The 21,472-nt window shown below is 40.7% G+C and overlaps 1 protein-coding gene across 1 annotated transcript; it reads right to left on the bottom strand.

Annotated features, from left to right (window-relative positions):
- Positions 1 to 10,377: 10,377 nt before the first annotated feature.
- Positions 10,378 to 20,328, bottom strand: PDCL3 (phosducin like 3). The gene is made up of 6 exons (XM_038550994.1): positions 20,198 to 20,328; positions 17,979 to 18,108; positions 15,802 to 15,892; positions 15,393 to 15,536; positions 14,183 to 14,391; positions 10,378 to 11,756 (listed from the first exon to the last, which is right to left on the bottom strand). Exons 1-6 carry the CDS (start codon positions 20,201 to 20,203, stop codon positions 11,614 to 11,616), a joined length of 723 nt encoding a protein of 240 aa, XP_038406922.1. The 5' UTR covers positions 20,204 to 20,328; the 3' UTR covers positions 10,378 to 11,613.
- Between the last annotated feature and the right edge of the window lie 1,144 nt (positions 20,329 to 21,472).

Genomic DNA, 21,472 nt, shown 5'->3' on the forward strand with positions numbered 1-21,472 from the left:
TCTTCCTTTTTTCTTTCCTTAAACTATATGCCTACTGGGTTTAGGGTAAGTACTACGGGAGGTCACAGATATAGGTGGACACTGGGAAAAGGTGGGAATAGCACCTACGTGACATAAGCCACATGTTACAAACTCATTAGAGGCAGATCCTATACAATTTACAATTCATTTTGAAGAGACCCCACCCCTCCCCCTCCACTATTCACTGACAAGCATACAAACGTGTCCACTAACACTGTAAGTTCATTCTCCCAAGACCTCTTGCTGCCATGAATATTAGCAGCAAGATCTGCCATGGCAAGCCTGGAGAGATGAAACAAGAAGCCTGGGAGGGAGTTCTCAAGTTCACAGAGCTTTCATTCTGCTTCATGTCCTGCTCCTGTTTGATTCTATTTTCTCTCTCATACTCATTCTAACACAATGAAAAACGGAAAATGTGCCTTGAACCCCAGCAGCAATCGTCCTACTGTCTCTGAAGGTGATCACGTGCTGCTACAAGCTATACATTATTCTAAAAGAACTCACATTTTAGAATCCTAAGAGAGAAGAGGTATGGCCCAAATGCTACACAGCCCAATACATGGCCTGATGTGGTTTAAACTCCCTCTTTCCATTTTAATACCATTCATGTAATTTAGAGGGTATATCCATTAAGAAGGCTGAGAAATTGTCTGAGATAGCCCCACTGACCAATATGTAGTAGAGACTTAGGAGAGACAAAAGTCAATGCCAAGACACAGCATTTAATCCACATGGAGGAGACTGTCTTGGAAAGTGATAAATACCACAATGTAAGTAAGAATATAAAATTCTCCAATGCTTTATACTAAGACTTACTTGCTAGGACTCCAAAAACATAAAGGATAACAGAGAGAGAGAGAGAGAGATGGGTATTTCCTAACATGATAAGAAAATGTAAAAGAGCACAGGAAAAAAGGAAAAAATAAGTAGATTATAGAAGGAGTATTATTCAATGGTGGAAATATAAAAGGAAAGAAAATACCAAAATTCCCCAAATAAGAAAGTTAAAAGATAATAATTTCAGATTCTTCTCAAACTGTACTGACAAGCTTTACCTTAAGAGTTTCTAGGTCGTTTAAATAATTGCAAGTATTAGGACCCAGCAACCAATCTCAAGTGAGCAAACTTGTCAGGATGCCAAACCCTCAACGCTTAAAAAAACCCAACAGGATGTTGGTGAGGATGACCATATTGATGTCAATCATGGCTACTATTATTGCTACATCAACAACAAGAAAACATCAGCAAACTGTTCTAGGTACTTTACAAATCTTGGCTTAATGGTAAGATGGTAACCATATTACTTGGATCCTTTCTACACACGAGAAAACCCAAAGCACCATGACAAGCCACCAGCTCTGCTGCAGGTGATAGTAAAGAAAAAGCTATCTGCTCCATGAAGATCAGATCTTCTGGGGTAATTTGGAGTCACCCCAAGTTTCAGGGTATGGTACTCATCCTGATACAGTCAAGAATATCCTTTGTTGAGTTGACCCAAAGGTAATCAAGTGTCAAGGATGGAGCTGAATCAACCAACATGATTTCAGACTTAATTACAAACCAGAGTACCAATTTATTAATTGAGATTCCTAAATTTCCATTGGTTCATGGTTCAGTCATTTTTTCACTGCACCCCTAATAAAGGAAATATCTAATCATTTCTTTTATTCAGTATCTAAGGCCAAACAACTTAATAAGCATTTATGTTCTAAACACTTTAGCTGTTTAGAAAAATATGAGCATTGAATGAAAAATAATATACTTTCTTATTAATGTGATGTGAGTGACTGTTGGGCTCTGCACTTTCTCCAACCTTGAAATTTGATCAGATGCTGTCACCCTCATCCCCTGCTCCATGTTGGTTTTTGAGCTGTACCTGCTTTTATCACAGCAACTGCTAAAACCCTGCTTTGCAAAGATCTGACATCATCAAAAGGAATGCAGTACAAGCTAATGCTTCATGTGTACTACCTGGAGCTAGCATTTCCTGCGATGTTCAATAAATTGCAGCACTGCTGTGCTTCCCTTGAAAACAGAATATCCCATTCCTGTGAACTTGCTGTGGGAAACCAGGCGCCTCAGTGCAGTTGGGTAACTGCATTAATTTACACTATGAAAAATAACTGTCAAGCGTACTGTACTTCTCACATATTTTCCCCAGTAGCATTGGGAAACCAACACAGAATCAGAAAACCTTTGGGACTGAGAGTCGATATGGAGGATGACCTGGGGTTGACCAATCTTTGATTTGGTTACTGCAGTTATAGTATAGTCTAGAACAGTATAGCTTGTGTTAGTGTGTGTGTGTGTGTGTGTGTGTGCACGCGCACACATACTATACTATTTCACCTGAATACTCAAATCCCAGGATCAAACAAAAACTCACAAGTTATTTTTTCTTTCATATAACATCTGCTAAAAGGCAAAGGCTTGATTTGTTAACTAACTACAACTTTTTATGAAATACATATGTATTTTTTTAAGATTTTATTTGAGAGAGAGAGAGAGAGAGAGAGAGAGAAAGCATGAGCAGGGGGAGGGGCAAAGGCAGGGGGACTGACTGTGCTGTGCACTGGGGCTCTATCTCATGACACTGGGATCATGACCTGAGTCAAAATCAAGAGTTGGACATTTAACTGACTGAGTCCACCCAGAAGCCTAATGAAATATATATGTATTTTTAAATGTTTCTTTAAAAATTTTTCATCTAAGGGAATTCTTAGAGAAAGAATTCTCTAAAAGAAAGATACTTTCAAAAACAGTACTAGTTTTTAATTAAGAAAAACAGTATTTGCTTTAATCAGTGTGTAAGGAATAGTAGCAACATTTTTCCTATTAGGAAGTTCATATTTTCAGTATTTTAAAAGTCAGAGGCACCTGGGTGACTCAGTTAAGCAACTGCTTTCAGCTCAGGTCATGGTCCCTGGGTCCTGGGACCGAGCCCCGTGTTGGGCTCCCTGCTCAGTGGGGAACCTGCTCTTACCTCTCCTTCTGTCCCCTGGCTCATGCTCTCTCTCTTCCTCTCAAACAAATAAAATTTTTAAAAAGAGAAAAATGATAAATGTCAATAAAGAAAATGAGTTAATAATCTGCTCTCAAACCTAAAAGCTAGAAAGGTCAAGTTAAAATAATCTGCTGTGAGATATAACGACCTTCATCTCACCAATGCCAAGCACATGTTCCCCCTCATTTTTAACATCTCTGGGGTCAGGGTGCATCTTGCAGGTGCTCTTGGCCAGGCAAGTGGCCTCAGTGATCACGCTATTATTGCTCGCCACCTTCTGGCTGGATCAAGAAATGCCAACTCAAACCTGGCGGAATGTCAGAGCTGGACTCAGGCCATTTTAGGAATGCCTTCACCTAAATGCATTTTGCTTCTATTTCCCTATTCATCTATGTACAAGACTATTATGTGCCAAGACTCTATGTCTGAATGTTGAAGGAAGCTCTTCCAAATATATGAAATAGGACCAACTTCCATGCAAGATCTGATTCATCTTGGACCACCAACATCCCTCCTAAAAGGCACACCACTGTGTCTGTCTGCCCCAGCTTGCCTCCCAGGCACAGACACTTGCTCAGTCCTTGTGCGTGCACACTCAAGAAGTGCAGGGGAGTTAACTCCTGGAAGCAGCCTTCAAGGGCAAGCAGGCTTGGGAAATAAACAACTCAGGCTCCTGTCAGTGGGTAGACAACTGGATGCTTCTTTGAGGTCCTAAAGGGATTGAGTTTCTACTGCCTACCTGCAGCACTGAACTGATACTCAGTATTTTACTGGTCTTTCCCCTTCCCTGCCTCTCTCTCTCTCTCCCAGGTCCCTGCCTCCTGAACCCTGGGATCTCCTCTCAAATTCTGCACTCAAGTCCTTGGCTCAGGTTCTGCATTTGGGTGGATCCAAACTAAGAAACTTGTGCTTTTTATTACAGACATATGACAGTCAAGAACTGAACACGACCTTCCTTCCAGTAGTTTCAATTTCCATTTTGCTGTAATTCATTTGCCACCATATTTTTAAAATAAACTTTATTTTTTGGGTACAGTTTTAGATTTACAGAGAAATTAAGAATATGGTACAGATTTCCCAAATAACCCATACCCAGTTTCCCCATATTATGTGTGTATGGTACATCTGTTACAATTACCAAATCAATACTGATAATCATTTACAATCATTCATAAAGCCTGTATTTTATTCAGAATTCTTTTGTTTTTAGCTACTACTCTATTTCTGTTTTACAATCCAATCCGGGACACCACATTACATCTAGGAGTTCTGTCTTCTCAGGCTCCTCTTGGCTGTCAGTTTTTCAGATTTTTGTCTGTAATGACCTTAATAGTTTTGAAGAATTCTGGTCAGCTATTTTGTAGAATGTTCCTCAGTTGGGATTTGCCAGATTATTTGTAAAGAAGACCAAAGAAGTGAAGTATTATTTTCATGGTATCCTATCCAGAGTCCATAATAATAAATGACTTATCACTGTTGACTTTGACCATGATCACCTGCCCGAGATAGTGTTTGTCTCTATAAGGTTGCTCTTCCCACCTGCCTTTCCATATTATAAACTTTGGAAGGAAATCGCTATGTGCAACCCATGCTTAAAGGTAGAATATCTTAAGTCCAGAGTATCTATGTAAATTACTTAGTATTCTGTATGAGAAATGGTCTCTTCTTCCCCATTTATGTATTCAATCATTTATCAGCATGGACTCATGGATTACTTTATACTTTGGGTTATAATCCAATGTTTATTTTGTTGTTCAAAGGGTTCCAGCTTTAGCCATCAGATCTTTTAATTGGCTCCTTCATTCTTTTGACATATTCCTCTCATTGCAGTGCTTGTTTTTTGTTTGTTTGTTTTTTTTTAAAGATTTTTTAAGCACTGGGTGATATTCTAGATGTTGGCAAATTGAACACCAATAAAAAATAAATTTACCAAAAGAAATTTTTTTTATTTATTCATTTGAGAAAGAAAGATAACATAAGCACAAACAGGGGGGAAGGTCAGAGGGAGAGGGAGAAGCAGACTTCCCACTGAGTAGGGAACCCAACTCAGGGCTCTATCCCAGGACCCTCTGGGATCATGATCCAAACCCAAGCTACTTAACTGACTGAGCCACCCAGATGGCCCTTTTAACACTTACACTTTACTTTTTTGGTGCTACAAGATGCTCCAGGCTAATCTTACATATTTTCTGCTACAGTTTTAGAATCAGCCATTCTCTGAAGAGCCCTAGTTCCTTTTTGGAGAAAGGTATTAGAAACCAGTAATCTGAGCGTCATATGTGGTCTTTGCTACTGGGATGCCATTGCTTTTATGCCTCTTCAACTGATGAACAATGTAAAAAGTGTATTTACTAGCCTGTGTATGTTCACTACCTAAATATATAATCATCTGTATCTATATTAAGCTAAACAGGAGTTTATACTGACATCTCCAACTCTAATCCTTTACTCCATGGATCATTTTAACGTCCTCTTCTTGCTATTTATAACCTCATAGGCTAACAGTGAAACCTGGTTCTCACCATCTGCAATCCATGTATTTAATTGTTCAATTTTACATATTCTAGCAGTGTCAGAATTGTTAACCCATACTGCTATGACAAATAACTATCAACTGGAACATGGTGCTTATACACAGATACTTTTGCCTTTCATCTTACAGACTCATTTCCAAGGTTAGGTCAGAATCCTTCCCCAAAACCCATTCCATTAGGTGGTTTCACACATTTGTAATAGTTAGATTGTTTTGTCACATCCTGCATTCCATCCAGGAACCTCCTCTCTAAATGAATTAATTTTTATGCATATATTAAGACTCACTCTTTGTGCTATAAAGGTTTATGGGCTTTGGTAAATGCATGTCATATCTCCACTATTATCATATCATTCAGAATAGTTTCCCTGTCCTAAAAATTCCATGTTCAACCCTTCCACCCTCCCCCAATCCTCTGGCAATCTCTGATCTTTTTAGTCCTTCCATAATTTCACTTTCTTCAGAATGCCATATAATGGGAATAGTAGAGTATACAGCTTTTTCAGACTGTCTTATTTCACCTAGCATCCATGTTTTTTGCGGCTTGGTAGCTCATTTCTTGTTATCGTTGTACAACATTCCATTCTGTTAATGTATCACAATTTGTTTATCCATTCATCTATTCACAGACATTTTGGTTGTTTTGGTGATTATAAATAAAGCTGCTGCAACATTTGTGTGCAGATGTTTGTGTGGGTATGTTTCCCATCAGTTGGTTAAACAGCTACATGCATGACTTGTGGATCAGATGGTAAGACTAGTAAGAGTATTATCCACTTAAATGTATTGTGACTACTGTGTTAAGATTTATTTCCAGCATTTTGGACTTCCTATGGTTCTGCCCTTTCCTTTTTATTCTTTATTTTGGTCTTTTAAATTAACTGAGGCCCCTCCCCACCCCAAGCCCCCACTACTTTAAAATTTACATCCTCATTTTCTTTTACTATTACCCAGAAATATTTTTATGTGCATATCTTCACCAACCTCCCCAATACTTTTTAAGGGCCTAAGAACATTTAAACTACAATTGAGCCCTCTACTTGTACCCTATTTTGTCCTGTTTTTTAGTTCCATCTTGCTCTTAACATCACAAATAAGGCATTATTTGTACTGAGTGTTTGTTCAGATTTACCTACATTTTGGTCACCATCCTTTCTTGGTGAAACCTCTCTGAACTTTCATCAGATCATTATCTTTCACTGTACATCTTCTAAACTTTCTTTAGTGATGGGTCTATTGGTGACAAACTCATTCTGTAGGAAATTTCATATTCATTCCTAAAATACAGCATTGCTGGGTATTAATTCTTGGTTAATAGTTTGTGTTTTTTCTTTCTGGCTTTCCTTGCTGCTAAGTCAGTTAAGTCCTACTACTACTCTATTGTGGGTAACAGGACTGTTCTCAATGACTGCTTGTACAAATCTGACATTCTGCAGTTTTATACACACAGACACACACACACACACACAGAGGTGTTGATATATGTAACTCGTTTGGGATTTGTATAGCTTTCTGAAGGTTGGTATCTTTCATTTGTCTATAAAACCTGTCTTTATCTTTTCAAATATTGTCAATTTCCAATTCCCTCCTTCCAAAACTCTAAGACATATGTTAGATCTTCTGTCTCTCCTCCACATCTTTCCTAAGTTTTACATTTCTACCAATTTTCTCTGTGTGTTACCTACTGGGTAATTATTTGGCTTTACTTTCCAGTTCATTTTCTCTTCCAGTTTATTTCTCAATAAATACTGGTTATTTGACAAGGGATTAATTTTCATATGAGCAACTCCTATTTAAGATTTGAGAATGTTGTGTGTGTGTGTGTGTGTGTGTGTGTTTTAGAAGAGGGGCAAAGGGAAAGAGAGGGGGGAAGGAGACTCCCCATTAGCAGAGCCCAATGCAAGGGGGCTCATCCCACAACCCTGAGATTGTGACCGGAGCTAAACGAAGAGTCAGAGGCTTAACTGACTGAGCCATCCCAGCACCCCAGAAACTCTTATTCTTTACTTATTACATATTAAATGTATTCATCTTATATTGTATATCTGAAAATTCCACTAAGTCTTTGCAGGTCTGACTGTATTATCTGTGTTCTGCTGGCTTTCATTCAGGATACCTTATTTGTGGATTTGTGATTTAGGACTATGAACTCACGTTCCTTTGAAGGTTTATCTGTAGTGTGTTTAAGGACTAAGTTCAAGTTGTGTTCTTTCAGGAAGAACTTCCATGCAGTTGCTTTAGCAATGAGCTCAGAGGCATTACCATCTTAGGACCACTTTAAGAACTTGGTTGGAGAGGTTTTGAAACCGCATGTACCATGAGAATTTAAACTGCTTTTGACCTCTGAGAATGCCTTCCTTTCTTGTCAGCAACAATTTAGAACACTAAAAAATACTTTTATCCAATATTTTGAGTTATTATCACATGAGTTGTTCAGAATATCTAGTCCTTCACACACTGGAAATGCAAAGCTCTAAAGTCTAATTCCTGACATTACTGAAAGACAATGCTGATGAAGTAGAGGTAGGTAATCTAGACTGCTCTTCAGTTTTCTCAAGCCATGTGGAAGTGGTGAGCAGAAAGCTAGAATGGCTGAGGTTCCCTTTGGTGATGGGTAGGTGAGTGACTCTATCAGGAAATGTGTCAGTGGCTACTAAGAGAGACCAGGATGGAAGTCACTTCTTTCCCAGTCACAGAAATCTGGAGAAGGCAGTCCAGAACTGGCTTACAGTGGCTCCACGGTGTCATCAGGAATATTATCCTTATAGCTTTGCCTCTATAAAGATAGCCCTTGGCCCAAGAAGGCTGCATCCACAACTACACTTCTGTCAGACAGCAGAAGGGGGTTAAGTCCAGAAAGGGCATATGCCATTTGTCTGTCCCTCTGAAGAAGCATCTGTTGTAGCCAACTTCTGCCCACCTCCGTCCATCTGGCAATCCATAGCTCCAGGAAGGCTGGAAGTTTAATCTTTTAGCTGATCCTATTGCTCTTGGGGTAGAATTGGAGAATCCTGGATACATGATAGGCAAGTAGTAGTCTCTGCCACAGAACCTAAACATTCTCACTTGTCTGAGGTTCCCCATCAAGGGAGAGACTGAAATCAAGAGGATAATTTGCTGGAACAAAGTCCTGAAGAATGTGGGAGAGAGTAAGGTCAAAAGCATAGAAGGAGAGTTTCAACTTGGGAGAATAGACACATCCTCATTTGAGACCAAATGGAACAGAAGGAGAAGACAGGCCACTCTGTCGGTATGGGATGGTAAGACTGGAAGCCAAGGGGCTTCCTCATAGGGTGCACATGACAAGGTCTGCTATGGAGGTCACAGAGTTGTGGTGGGAGGGGGTCAGCGTGCAGAAGACAGACCATCTGCTGTGTGAATGTAAACAGTACCAAAAATGCATGTTGAAAGCCACCTGTCAAAAAGGTTATACTTATGAGTAAAAACTGGTTTCCATAAGCAGGAGAAAATCATTTCATAGAAACATGATTCTAAAGTAGGCAACACCGTCACAACACATTTGGCCTGTCACACTTGAAAAGCACTTTGTCAAAATCTGGTCTCGTTACATAAGAAAACTGAATCTAAAGTTGGAGGTAACAAATGGCAAAAAAAAAAAAAAAAAAATTTAGACATCGGTGATAAAGAACACCCTTAACATTCTTTTCATAACTCTCCTAAAGTGCCTTTCATATGCAGTAGAACTCTTCTGAAGTATTTCTGAGCCACCCACCTTGGAAGCTCTGTGGTAGATATCTGCTGAAGCCATGGTCAGCAACCTTGGGGAGTGAGGATATAAATTGAGGTTTGCAATAAGATAGGAGTATACAACTCATCTACAGCCTTTCCTTCCTCTACAAATAAGGAAGAATCAATTTTATTTGATTATTCTTGTTCTATTTCACTTCTCCCAATTATTATCCCAATTTTCCTGAACCATTTCTTACCAATCACTTAAGAAAGGACTACCTGGGGAACCCTGGGTGGCTCAGCAGTTTAGCACCTGCCTTCAGCCCAGGGCGTGATCCTGGAGTCCAGGGATCAAGTCCCACATTGGGCTCCCTGCATGGAGCCTGCTTCTCCCTCTGCCTGTGTCTCTGCCTCTCTCTCTCTCATGAATAAGTAAATACAGTCTTTTTTTTTTTAAAAAAAAGGGCTACCTAGTACTTCCTATAAACCTTTCCTCCGAACACTGGAAGACAGACTCTAGGTATCCTTTTTGTTTGCCTTCCCTAATCACTGTGTGTTTCTGCTGTGGAATTAGATAAACCCAATGTTTAAGCATCAAATTGTATCAACTGTCACATCACAAATGCTCCACATGAAATAGAAAGTTAGTCGTAAATAGCAAAGTCTCCCAAAATTAACTTACAGAAATTTGCCGCTCAGGTTCTAATAGCAAAGTCTCCCAAAATTAACTTACAGAAATTTGCCGCTCAGGTTCTAAATCACAATACTGATTTTAGAAGAGAGATGTTTCTATTTAAATCAAGTTCAGCCAGCATGATTAAATAGCTGCCTGGGGCCTAGGTGCCATGTGGCCAGAAAGGGCTCACCAGCCACATCCAGAGGTCCCAGAGCTGGTGTTGAGCTCACACTATAAGCCTTAGCCCAGCAGAGAGGCAGGATGATGAGGCAGTTCTCAAACTTACAGAGATCAAATTCGCACAGTGAACATTTAGAAGTACATCCTGCATGAGCTCCACAGTGGAATAAAGCCTGCTGTTTTCCATCACGGTGGACACTGCCCCCCACCACGCTCAAGCAGTGTTCTCTCAAGAGCTGTATGCATTGCAGCTCTCAGTCAAATGCAGCACTCTAGATTTTCACCTTTATTCTTCCCACAACATTTCACTTTAATGTCAGCTAACAATAGAAAATCAGAGGAGGCAGCTCTCCCACAAAACCCATGGTACTACCAGGCAAGTGAAAGAACTGACCACACTTGTATCAACCTGCAATTAAAATTTCATGAAAGATCCTTCAAAGTAAATTTGTTAGATGAGTACATTTTTAAAACCAGCACTGGCTCTCATATGTAGGAAAACAAATATTCACTAATACAAACACTTCTGACAGATAAAAATGGGTCACAGCTGTTTGTTACTCTGAATTACAGCAAAAATAAATTTTGTAATGTAATCTGAAGGAACTCTAGGCCTTCCATAATTCTTAGTTTTAAGATTCAAACCCAGATTAAATACTACATCATTCAACATAAACATTAGAGAACACTTCCCCTAATTTTTCTATTAATGTTATTTTGGCAAGAAGTGTTAAGTGCTAAGAGGATTCTACTTCAGAAAATACTTGATGCTTTTTACTGATGGAGATATAATTTATCATTTTATGTGCTATTATCTGTCTACAAAAAAATTTAAGGTGGTCTTTTACAGTAATTGGGATTAACTGACATCTCAGGCTGAGACAAAAATTATTTTAACTAGAAAAAAACATTTAACCAAAAATGGCAAGAAACTGGAATCTTTCAGTTACTCTTTTGAAAAGACAATGTTTTATTTTTTTATTTTTTTAAGACAATGTTTTATAAAAATGATTGCCTATTTCTTCTAAATAAGACAAACACTAAAATTTTTCCTATCAATCTTTTTTTTAGTAATTTTGTTGCTATCCTTATAAAGCAAAAATAAATGATAATGTAACTATAAAGCTTAGTTTGCAATTTTTCCACTGTATAATTTAGTCACATTATTAAAAAACACTTCACATTCACTCTTATGTAGCTGTATGTGGATAAATGGTGAACAGACAGTTTCATAGCTTAAAATATAAGTAAGGAAAACTTAGACATCTGCCATACCAATAGCTGGGGTTTTGTTTGTTTATTTATTTATGGAAAGGTTATTCATTTAAAAAGAGAGTTCTAAGAAATGTAACACAATTCTCAGCAATAATGATTCTTGAGATCTGTGAGATTTGAAATATAATTGTAAAAAAATTAAAAGCTGAAAAGAATTTCTATTTTTTCCTTTTTAAAAAAATCCAAATGATTTGTCACATCAAGGAAGTCTGGCACATTACCAAGGCCACAGTCTTAGTCATCCTCAGAATCGCTGTCCCTTCTTGTGGGAATGGAGCACCGCACTGAGGATAGCAAAGTGTCTTCAATTGGTTTCTTAGGGTTTTCCTCCAAGTCTGTCTTGATGGCTCCAGACTCTGACAGTTTCCACTCCAACTCTACATGATAAAGAAAAACCAAATTACCTAAGACAGTCGGCACAGGACCCTCACCCTCAAGCCCATCAAGCCAGTTTTTATCTAAGCAGAACTATGCAGCAACATTTGATGATAATTTTAGTGCTGTAATTATAAGGCACCTAGAAAAGAAAAAAATCAGACCTTTAAGAAGGAAAACAAAACAGTTGTACTTTTTTTAGAAAAGGAGATCAAATGAGATACTATATATATTTGAATCTACGGTAATTAAAAGAAAAAAGACTAAACCTGTCTTCTAATGACTAGTTTCTCAACTCACACAATTTTCCAGGAAAGAAGTCAGCAAGAAGCATTTAAAGGAAATACTTTTCACAGTCCTGCTGGCAATCTAATCATTACATCTAATTTTAGTTAACAAAAGGAAATTCTTAGGCCTCATTCCAGTATCTCAATCTATTAGAGTCAAAGGATAAATGTATGATGACATCCTAGAACTTATAATTTGCTCCAAGTAATAAAAACAATACCAAGAAAATAAAGAACCAGCAACCAAAGCCTCAATTCCTATTTCACTCTCTTAGGATCCAATGAAACTCCATATGGGTGTGAGACCTTGTGAAGTGAAATCAAGTGATATATTTTCCACTGCAGAAAAGACCCCAGACACTACATGAGTTAGGAACTACATGAGACACTCTACAGCAAACTGCCTGGTTTCAGTGATGCTCTGTTAATTAGACACCTCTATTAAAATGTGACAATCAATTTTATTTAAGTTCTATTAATTAAAATGCTCCATGGAGATCAATAATACCAGTATTTAAAGTCCTCAGAAAAAAAAAAAAAAGAAAGAAAAAGAAGAAAAAAAAAAAAAGTCCTCAGTACCTGAGTTGAGTGTTATGAAAATTCAGAAAATTTCTTTAGAAAAAAAAAAAAAAAAAAAAGAAAAACCTTGATTCCAATTCTTGACTCAAGAATATATTTAGATCCACCTAAACATACATATATATTGGTGTATGTATTAATGTTACTGTTCATTTACACACAGTAATCAGTGTAAGTTCACTAATCTTCAGGTAAGACTTTTTCTAGAAATACACTGACCTACTATTATATTCCCATCTCTTTTCCCCTCATGGTATATCAAAAGACCAGACTAAGATGCAAACATATACTTAGTTTGAAATGCAGTATGCCTTTGAACATTAGAATAATGCATAATTGTTGTAACACGCATTGTATATACATGTGCACAGATGTTAAAACTTATCCCAGTTGAGCGCCTTATATATTTATATAAAATGGTATATAGAGTCATACCGTAACATGTTTTTAAGCACAGGTAGACATGTTATTTCAATAATGAGTGACTTAGGAGAAAGCCCTCAGGCCTTAAGTTCTATCTTTCATGTTATGAGTATATACATTTTTTTTTTTTGGTTAAAGATTTTATTTATATATTCATGAGAGACAGAGAGAGAGGCAGAGACATAGGCAGAGGGAAAAGCAGGCTCCCTAAGGGGAGCCTGATGCAGGACTTGATCCCAGGACCCCAGGATCACACTTTGAGCCGAAGGAAGCCACTCAACCACTGAGCCACCCAGACATCCTGAATCTATACGTATTTTGACACCTCGTATAACAGGTAGAAAGGAATAAAAAAGATACATCCTTCAGGAATAAAAGGATACACCCTTCAGGAGTTAAGAGGTAGAACTCAATAAAATTTTAACTTAATAATCACTAAGATATTCAACTGAGAAAATATGAATGGGGTGTGTGTGTATATGTGTGTGTATTCACACACATATACATATAACCTATACACGTACATAACCAATATATGTATACAACTTACGTATATACATATTTAAGCATCTGTTAATAATATATTCATGTGAATTAAACAAAAAATGAATGTTGAGATCTTGATCTATAACTTAAAACATATGCAACTATAGGGACAAACAAAAGATATTAGACATTAATATTAAATATACATACTTTAAAACCCAGTGTGCTCTTTTAACAGAATTCTTAGAGAGCTGTTATAACTGCCCCCAATGACTCATCATCTTTTTTTTTCCCCCAAAGATTTTATTTATTTATTTATGAGAGACACAGAGAGAGAGGCAGAGGCACAGGCGAAGGAGAAGCAGGCTCCTCACAGGGAGCCTGATGCGGGACTTGATCCCCGGACCAGAGGATCACGCCCTGAGCCAAAGGCAGATGCTCAACCGCTAAGCCACCCAGGCATCCCCTCAATGACTTATCTAATGAGAGAGTAAATCTGCTTCCTCCTTTTTATCACTCACTCACAGGGTCAAAGGTAACTTTGACAAATCATCATAACACATGTCTCTTCAACAGAAACATCCTCTCATCATTTATAACATGCACTGGTCATCCCTCATATGCCCTGGACCATCTCACAAAGAGACTCTTACCATCTATTGTCAGATTCATGCCACCAAACACTAGAGGTCCAATAAATTGAGCCTTGATATCACCTTCAAGGTAAACAAATATTGTAGGCAGATTCCTATCAGGATAATTGGGTATGCAGGTTGTTGAAATGGCTTTGATAAATTTGACATCAGGAAACTTCCTGGCAAGTCTGCTGAAGTGTTGATTTATGAGGGCACAGAGGGGAATCCTGTAAAAGAGAAATGGGAAACAATGATGAGAGAGGAACTCTATAAAAAAGAAACAGAAGCAACTGTAATTCTGCATTTCTATAGGGCAAAGCTCAACTACCTTTCTACCTATGTAAACTCTCATCATAGCTTCATAAGTGATTCTGGTACTCCAGCCTAGATGAATTAACATCTTTTTAAAAAACTTTCTAGTATGTTCGGGGAAAATGAAGAACTCAAAATCCAAAATCCAATTTAATTTGACTCAATAATAAGTGAGAAAAAGGGCTTCAATGTTAAAGATAATTGTTTTGCCCATCTGTATGAGAGAACATTCAAGATTTAGAAGGTGTGAAAGGGTCAGAAAGCATTTCCTGCTTTTAAAAAAAAAACTTCCACACAAGTGCACAGTAGGAGAATACGGCTGGAGGTGAGAAATAGTGGAGGGCCACTGCAACACTTGGCCTGGAACAATTATTATAAAGGTCAACTCTGACATCTATGAGAATGATTCACTACATGGGATTCTGAAATGCCAGAGTTTCTCTAGAAGAGTAAATCGGAATTCTTTTTCAATAAAAGCAATCTTCATTGCTACAATGTAACAAAAGCATTATTTTTAGTCACAAATATTAATTTTAAAGTCTGAAGACGGGACACCTGGGTGGCTCAGCGGTTGAGTGTCTGCCTTCTGCCCAGGGTGTGATCCTGGAGACCTGGGATCGAGTCCCACATTGGGCTCTCTGCATGGAGCCTGCTTCTCCCTCTGCCTGTGTCTCTGCCTCTCTCTCTCTCTCTCTCTCTCTCTCTGTGTGTCTCTCATGAATAAAAAAATCTTTAAAAAAATAAATAAATAAAGTCTGAAGACTTAGACATTAGGTGTGGGCAAATCAGCAACAAAACACACTAGTAAAAAAAAATGATAAAACAAAAACAACAAACCTCCAATGTGGATTAAGCCTGAGATGTCCAAGACATAAATTCAAATTAACATTAAGGACAGTGTGTAAGATCAGCTCACCCTTGTTTGTAAAGGTGCAAGATTACCCACAAGCCCTCACCGGCTTTGGTAACTTCTTGAACATAATCCTTTCCTGAGATCTCTAAAACTTCTCCAAATTTATTCTTCAGTTGTGTTGCTTTCCACTCAGCCAGCCTTTGCTGCCTGCACAGCACAAGGAGAAAGAGCGACATCTTACACATATACACACACCTTTCAGACAGTGACCTTTATAAAGATCCAGATCCTTTATAAAGATCCTTTATTTGCCATGTGGCAAAAGTCTAAGACCAGTTCACTGAGGTCCACAATATTACTACTTAATTATAGTCCTTCCCAAAAGCTATCTCAGGCAGAAATCTAACTTTTCAAAAGACACACATTTTAGTGCCACACAAAAAACCAAACAGTCCCTCTCGGTGGCACTAACCTGTACATTTCAATAGCACGTTCATCTTCCTCATTAAATTCGTCTTCATTATCCTCCAGCTCTTCCAAAGTCATATCTTCATACGTTTTCACTGAACGTAGTTAAGTTAGCAAAAACCAAAAAATGTAAAAGATGAACAAACCTGCATTTTGTTTTTCCTCCTTTATTTTTCTCCTAAAGATGTGCATGCAACATCAAGCGAAAATAAAACTCATTCACCAAAGCTAAAATAAAAAATACTGAAGGTATTACACTAGTAAATCAGAACCTGAGATTGTTTTAAAAAGATATAACCATGTTGACAAATGCAGCAGGACTAACTCTCCTACCTCCACACAATAGTAAGTATATGAATGAGAAGTTTCCCAAGTTCATAAAACCAGAGAGTTGTATTTGCCTGAACTCACCTGGTCTGCTCTTCAAGTACATACACCCATGGACCAGTGTATTAACAATTCTATCTTTGAGGACATGGAACGATACAGTGGGTGTCCCCCACACACCCTTCCTAGAGTTAAAGGGGTCATCACAGGACGTCTTGGTCTCCAGAGTGATAGGCAGCTCCCTTTTCTTTTAACCAACTGCTATAAAATCTTTATTTCATTTTTATTGCCATAAGCATTCTTGCTTCTTGACATCAAATCAGATTTTTGTTCCCCCATTCCAATTCTATCACTACATACTGTTCTTACCAGGGTCAACAATGACCTCACCTTCCTGACTGATGGGTAATAGCACTGATCCAACCCACCACCGCTTCCTCTTTGAAGCTGGTCCTCCTCTGGCCTCCAGGATGCTTTCTCTCCTACTTCTATGACTGCCCATCCTTTGGACCTTGGCTGATTTGACTCCTTTTACATCTATACCCACTCCCTTGGTGATTGCATCTCATGGCTTTATGCCTCCAGCCCATATTTCTCTGATTTGGAGAAAAACAGACAACTGCCTACTTGCCATCTCTATTTGACTAATAAAAATCTCAATGTTTCTATGTTCCAAACAGAGCGCCTGATCCTAGCTCCAAACTGCTATTCACCAAGCCTTCCTCATCTCGGTTGGAGGATATGCCATCCTTCAGGCTGCTCAAGCCCAAAGCCTTACAGGCATCCTTCACTTCATTTTTCTCACAGCTCTCACAGGATCCACCAGCAAATCCTATTGGCCCTACCTTCAAACTATTTCCAGATCTGACCACATCTCACCACTTCCACCAACACTAAGTGGACTGGTCTAAGCCAATGGTGCCTCTTGCCTGAATTACTGTAGTTTCCAGACTCATCTCTCTACTTCCTGACTTGCTCCCCATCTTCCATACTTGGAAGGGCAGCAACAGGAGGGTGCTGTCAACATGTCAATCCTCTGTTCACACCTCCAGTAACTTCCACCCAACTAGATATAAAAGCCAAAGTCTTGGTTATAACAGATACAAGGTCCTCAGCGGTTTGACCCCACTTGACTCTCTGAACTTACAACCCTTTCCTAGTCATACTGGCTTCCTGGCTGGTTCTCCAACATGCTCTTCACTCACTTAAGTAGCTCAGTTCAACTCCCTCCCATCTACTTAAATGTCACTCTCAGTAAGGCTCTCTCTGACCCTATCTAGATTTATACTCACCCTTCTTCCAACCCTTTCCAGGCCCTTTCCCTGCCTTATTTTCCCATATTTACTTATGTCTTGTTTATTGTCTGTCTCTCTCACTAGAATGTAAGCCCCATAAGAACAGGGATGTTTTGTCTGGTCTGTATACAGCAAGAGCCCCAGTGCTTAGAATAACACCTGGTAGACAGTCATTATTCAATAAACATTCACTGGATAAATGCTTTCTAGTGAATTCATCTCTAAATTAGCTCTAACATGGAAGAAGACAAAAGTATTGGCCCCTGTGATCAATGGGGCATTAAGTCAAGACTCAGAAATATTTTCTTCAGGATTATCAGGTGCTCATCTGATACAGACAAGAAGCTGTGGAAATGTGGAAATTCTACAGCTCAGGAAGTTGAAGGTTAGAGGACAGCCTGTGACACACTTAAGGTCCCAGAAATAGTGTCTATCCCAGCACTCCAATCCCTGGTTCCCAATTCCTGCTCAGAACATCCTTCTACCAAAGCAGTTAGAGGCTTAAAAAGTTGTTTCTTAATCCACAGACAGAACAAATAAAGAATATAAGCAATCTCACCAACTGACTGCTGAAGGACTCGCTGTTCTTCTTCTTCTGCCTCCTTTTCCAAATCTTTCAAACTTTCCTTTGAGGGCAAGATGCCCTTTTTGCGTAAGATGTCATTCCACTCAGTGTCTGCATTAGGGTCCTGGGGGAAGTGGACCAAAAATACTATGAGTGCAAAGTACACTACAAAGGGTGCCATGTTGGGGAAAGGGTTGAATGGGAAAGGTGGCGGGAAGAGGAATTCAAACCAAATTATTCTGTGGCCTATTTCTGAGAAAGTGTCAAAAGATCCACCAGCCCTGTTCTTTTCCTGTTCATTCAATTTCACCCTCACCATGCAAGACACACACCCAGTAAATAGCCTTTGGTAAAAATCAGGATATGATGTGCAAATCAGTATCAATTCTCACACCAGGACTCTAACCTGGCTTCTATTTGATATTTTTATTAATGCTTCAGAGTGATTCATTCAACATATACTAAATGCTTGTGGCAAGTGTAATGATCAACAAGCTGTCGATCTAGAGAGTTGTAAGAGGTCTGCATTCCACAGAATGGGTAGGGATATTGTCTCAGAAGTAGATATTTAACCATCACTGAAAAGTGAGAAGGAAGCAGACGTGAGGAATGATAACTTAAGAAATTACTTTCCAGGCAGAGGAACCAGCATGTGCAAAGGGCCCAAGAATGGAGATAGGAGTATCGTAAAGTTCTAAGTGGCTCCAGTAGAGTCAGGAGGAGGAGAGCCTGATCCTAGGCTGACAAATTCTCAAACAGCTCAACCTGAGAGGAAGAACGGAGACCCCTTGGAATAGCTCACAATGGCTAACGCCTACTGAGTACCAGGTGCTGGGCACTCTCTGAAGCCCTTTACCTGGACCTACTTAGTAAATCCTCACAAGCCTAGGAAAAGATGTGACATTTAGGAAGACACTGTCATACTGGGACGAGTCAAATTTACCAGGATCAAATGTCAGAAGGATACATGTCAAAGTGGGCTCTAGCTCCCCAAACTAGCGAGTCAAACACTGGTTTTGCCTGGCTTGGCTAGAACACTGCTAATGGACCTGGTCTGGCATAGGAACTCCAAGAGCACTGTGGAGAGAGCACTAAAACAGCCAGGCTGCAGCCCCAACTCCACGTCACTGTCTTGCTGAGATCTATCAAAAGAAAATGAACAGAATCCTTTCAACGGGGTGGTCAGGGAAGGCGCTCAAGAAATGACATTTCAACGCAGGGTTCTAAGGGACAGAGAACGCCAAGGAGGCCAGGGCAGCCCTGGAGCTCTCTCTTCCCCACTCCCGAGTGTCTGGCTTCTGGTAGACACACTCTATTTGTAGACGCTTATCCTGCCCAGCTCCCAAGCAAACCCACACTAACTCCATTTGTCATGTGCCACTTAGCCAGCGAGGATTTCATCAGAATCCCTAACTACAGTGAGGTCTAGGAAGCAGCAGGATGACCTCTGGCAAAGGGTCCTTCGACAAGGGGCAGCATTTAGTCCGAAACTTTTGCTAATTTCCATGATGTCTTCATTTTCTTTCGCTGTAAGTTTGTCCAATTCCATTAGAAAATTTCTGATACGAAAAAAAAAAAAAAAAAGAGGACAAAACTAGGGGGTTTGGTTTTATCTATTTTCAGACAGTAACTGAGAAGGACCTAGGGCTGAGCTGGGAACCGGGGAATCGGAGAGGGGAGCGCACCTCAACCTGCACACCAGCGCGAGGGAGGGAGAGGATGGGACAGATCCCTCACCCGGCTCCGGCTCCGGCTCCCGCTCCGGGTGGGGTCGGGGACACGGGCTGCGACACCGATTACGTCATGGGATCTCCAGGCGGGACCGTTCCCTCATCCGCCTCAGCTTCCACATCCACACAACGGGCCCCTGACACACTTGCTCAGGTGCGAAGAGAATTAACAAACAGGAAGTAACCCTGTCAGGTGGGATGGGCGAGCTGTTCACACACGCCACGGGACGGCCCCAAAAGCCTGAGATTTAGGGGCGAGGCCCACGGGGTGCGGGTAGCCAGCCCGCGGCGCCCGGCGGGACCACGCCCGCCCTCCCGCACTGCGCCTGCGCCTGCGCTCCGCCTAGGCTCGCGTGACCTTTCTTGCGCCGGTGGCGCCCGGCGCTCCCCACGGTCCCAGCCCAGACGGTCTGCCGCTGCCACGGACCCAGCGGGGCAGACGCGCTGCGGCCCCCCCAGGCCTCGGCCCCCCAGGTTCTTTACCTGCATGGTGCCCAAAGTTGGTCACGCCAGGCGGAAGCCGTGTCCCCGCCCCTCAGCTCTCTGCGCATGCGCCCAGCCGCCACCCCCCCCTTCCAGCCCGGCCTTGGCCCCGCCCCCTAGCAGAGAGCAGGGCGGAGCCAGGGAGTCAGCGAGACGTCTGCGCCTGCGCCCGCTGCTCTAGAAACCGGCGCGGAAGCTGTGCGCATGCGCATGGGGTCCTGTCAGTGCGGGGGGGCGGTCCGCTGGCGTCACGTGACCCGGAGCCCCTTCTCTTTGCTACCTTATTAGGGCAGGCCTCGGTCCTTGGAAAGGTGGGGCCAGATGGAGGAGGTGCTCGTTGCGAGGTGTCGTCTGCTGCCTCAGACCCTACCGTTGTAAGGAGGGCTCGGCTCCCGAAGTCAGAAGTAGAAAGGTGTTTCAGTGCGCCAGTGTTACAATTGAAAATGATGCAGGGTCGTCCGGAATTCACTCGCTTATCGTTTCAGCGTCAGATAAGGCAGTTAATTCAGACACATACTTACCAGGAGCCTATGTGCACCAGGCACTAGTCTAGGCTCTGCGGATACGGCGGTGATTACGACAGACAAAAAGGTGAAAGTCATTTCACCTGGTTAAGCCTCAGGCGGCCCATCTTTGCAAGTGTTCGGCCCTGCCCAGGCACACAGGAGGCACCGAGTAAACCAGAAGAATCTAAATTGTAAAAATGCAGGTGCTGGGCTCCAGGCTTCTGGCTACACAGCGCTCCGAATTTGAGTTAAGAAAGTAATCTCACTCCTGGGACAGCTGGGCTGACGTGCGGCCTCAGCAATGAAGCAAACACAGAAGATACACATCCGCACATCTGGGAGTGGGCTCACGACTCCCAACGTCGACCCCCTGGGAGCTTTCAAACACTGCAGTTATGCTGGGGCACCATCCCCAGTCAAAAGAGTTGACTGGAACTGGTATTTTCTTGAAGATCCTCAGGTCTTTGCTGCTAACATGCAAAACCAGGGATACAGAGTGAAAATAAAATGATTCCTTGAAGGCAAGGAGCTTTGGTTTTTATAATTTATAAGGATTCTTAATATTTACCTAACTCCTTACCGCAGAATTACAGGTCTCCTGAAATATTTGTTTATTTATTTATCTGCAGCAAACTGTGAATGCATTGTCCCTTGTCTTACTACCAAAATCAGGAACCAGACTAGTTTGGGGTGAGTTTGGCCCTATGCTAAGCTTTGCAACCTTCCACAGCAATAAAGTGGGTGCTGTTATAGCCTTTCTTCACTCCCA

The sequence above is a fragment of the Canis lupus genome, chromosome 10 (assembly GCF_011100685.1).
Source record: "Canis lupus familiaris isolate Mischka breed German Shepherd chromosome 10, alternate assembly UU_Cfam_GSD_1.0, whole genome shotgun sequence".
Classification (NCBI taxonomy): Eukaryota; Metazoa; Chordata; class Mammalia; order Carnivora; family Canidae; genus Canis; species Canis lupus.

What these genes read in the sequence shown, in the direction of transcription:
- PDCL3 (XM_038550994.1), bottom strand. An exon ending in AGTCCTTCAGCAGTCAGTTG is followed by an intron (nt 15,893 to 17,978) that starts GTGAGATTGCTT and finishes AACTACGTTCAG; the next exon opens with TGAAAACGTATGAAGATATG. An exon ending in CATGAATCTGACAATAGATG is followed by an intron (nt 11,757 to 14,182) that starts GTAAGAGTCTCT and finishes TTTATCATGTAG; the next exon opens with AGTTGGAGTGGAAACTGTCA.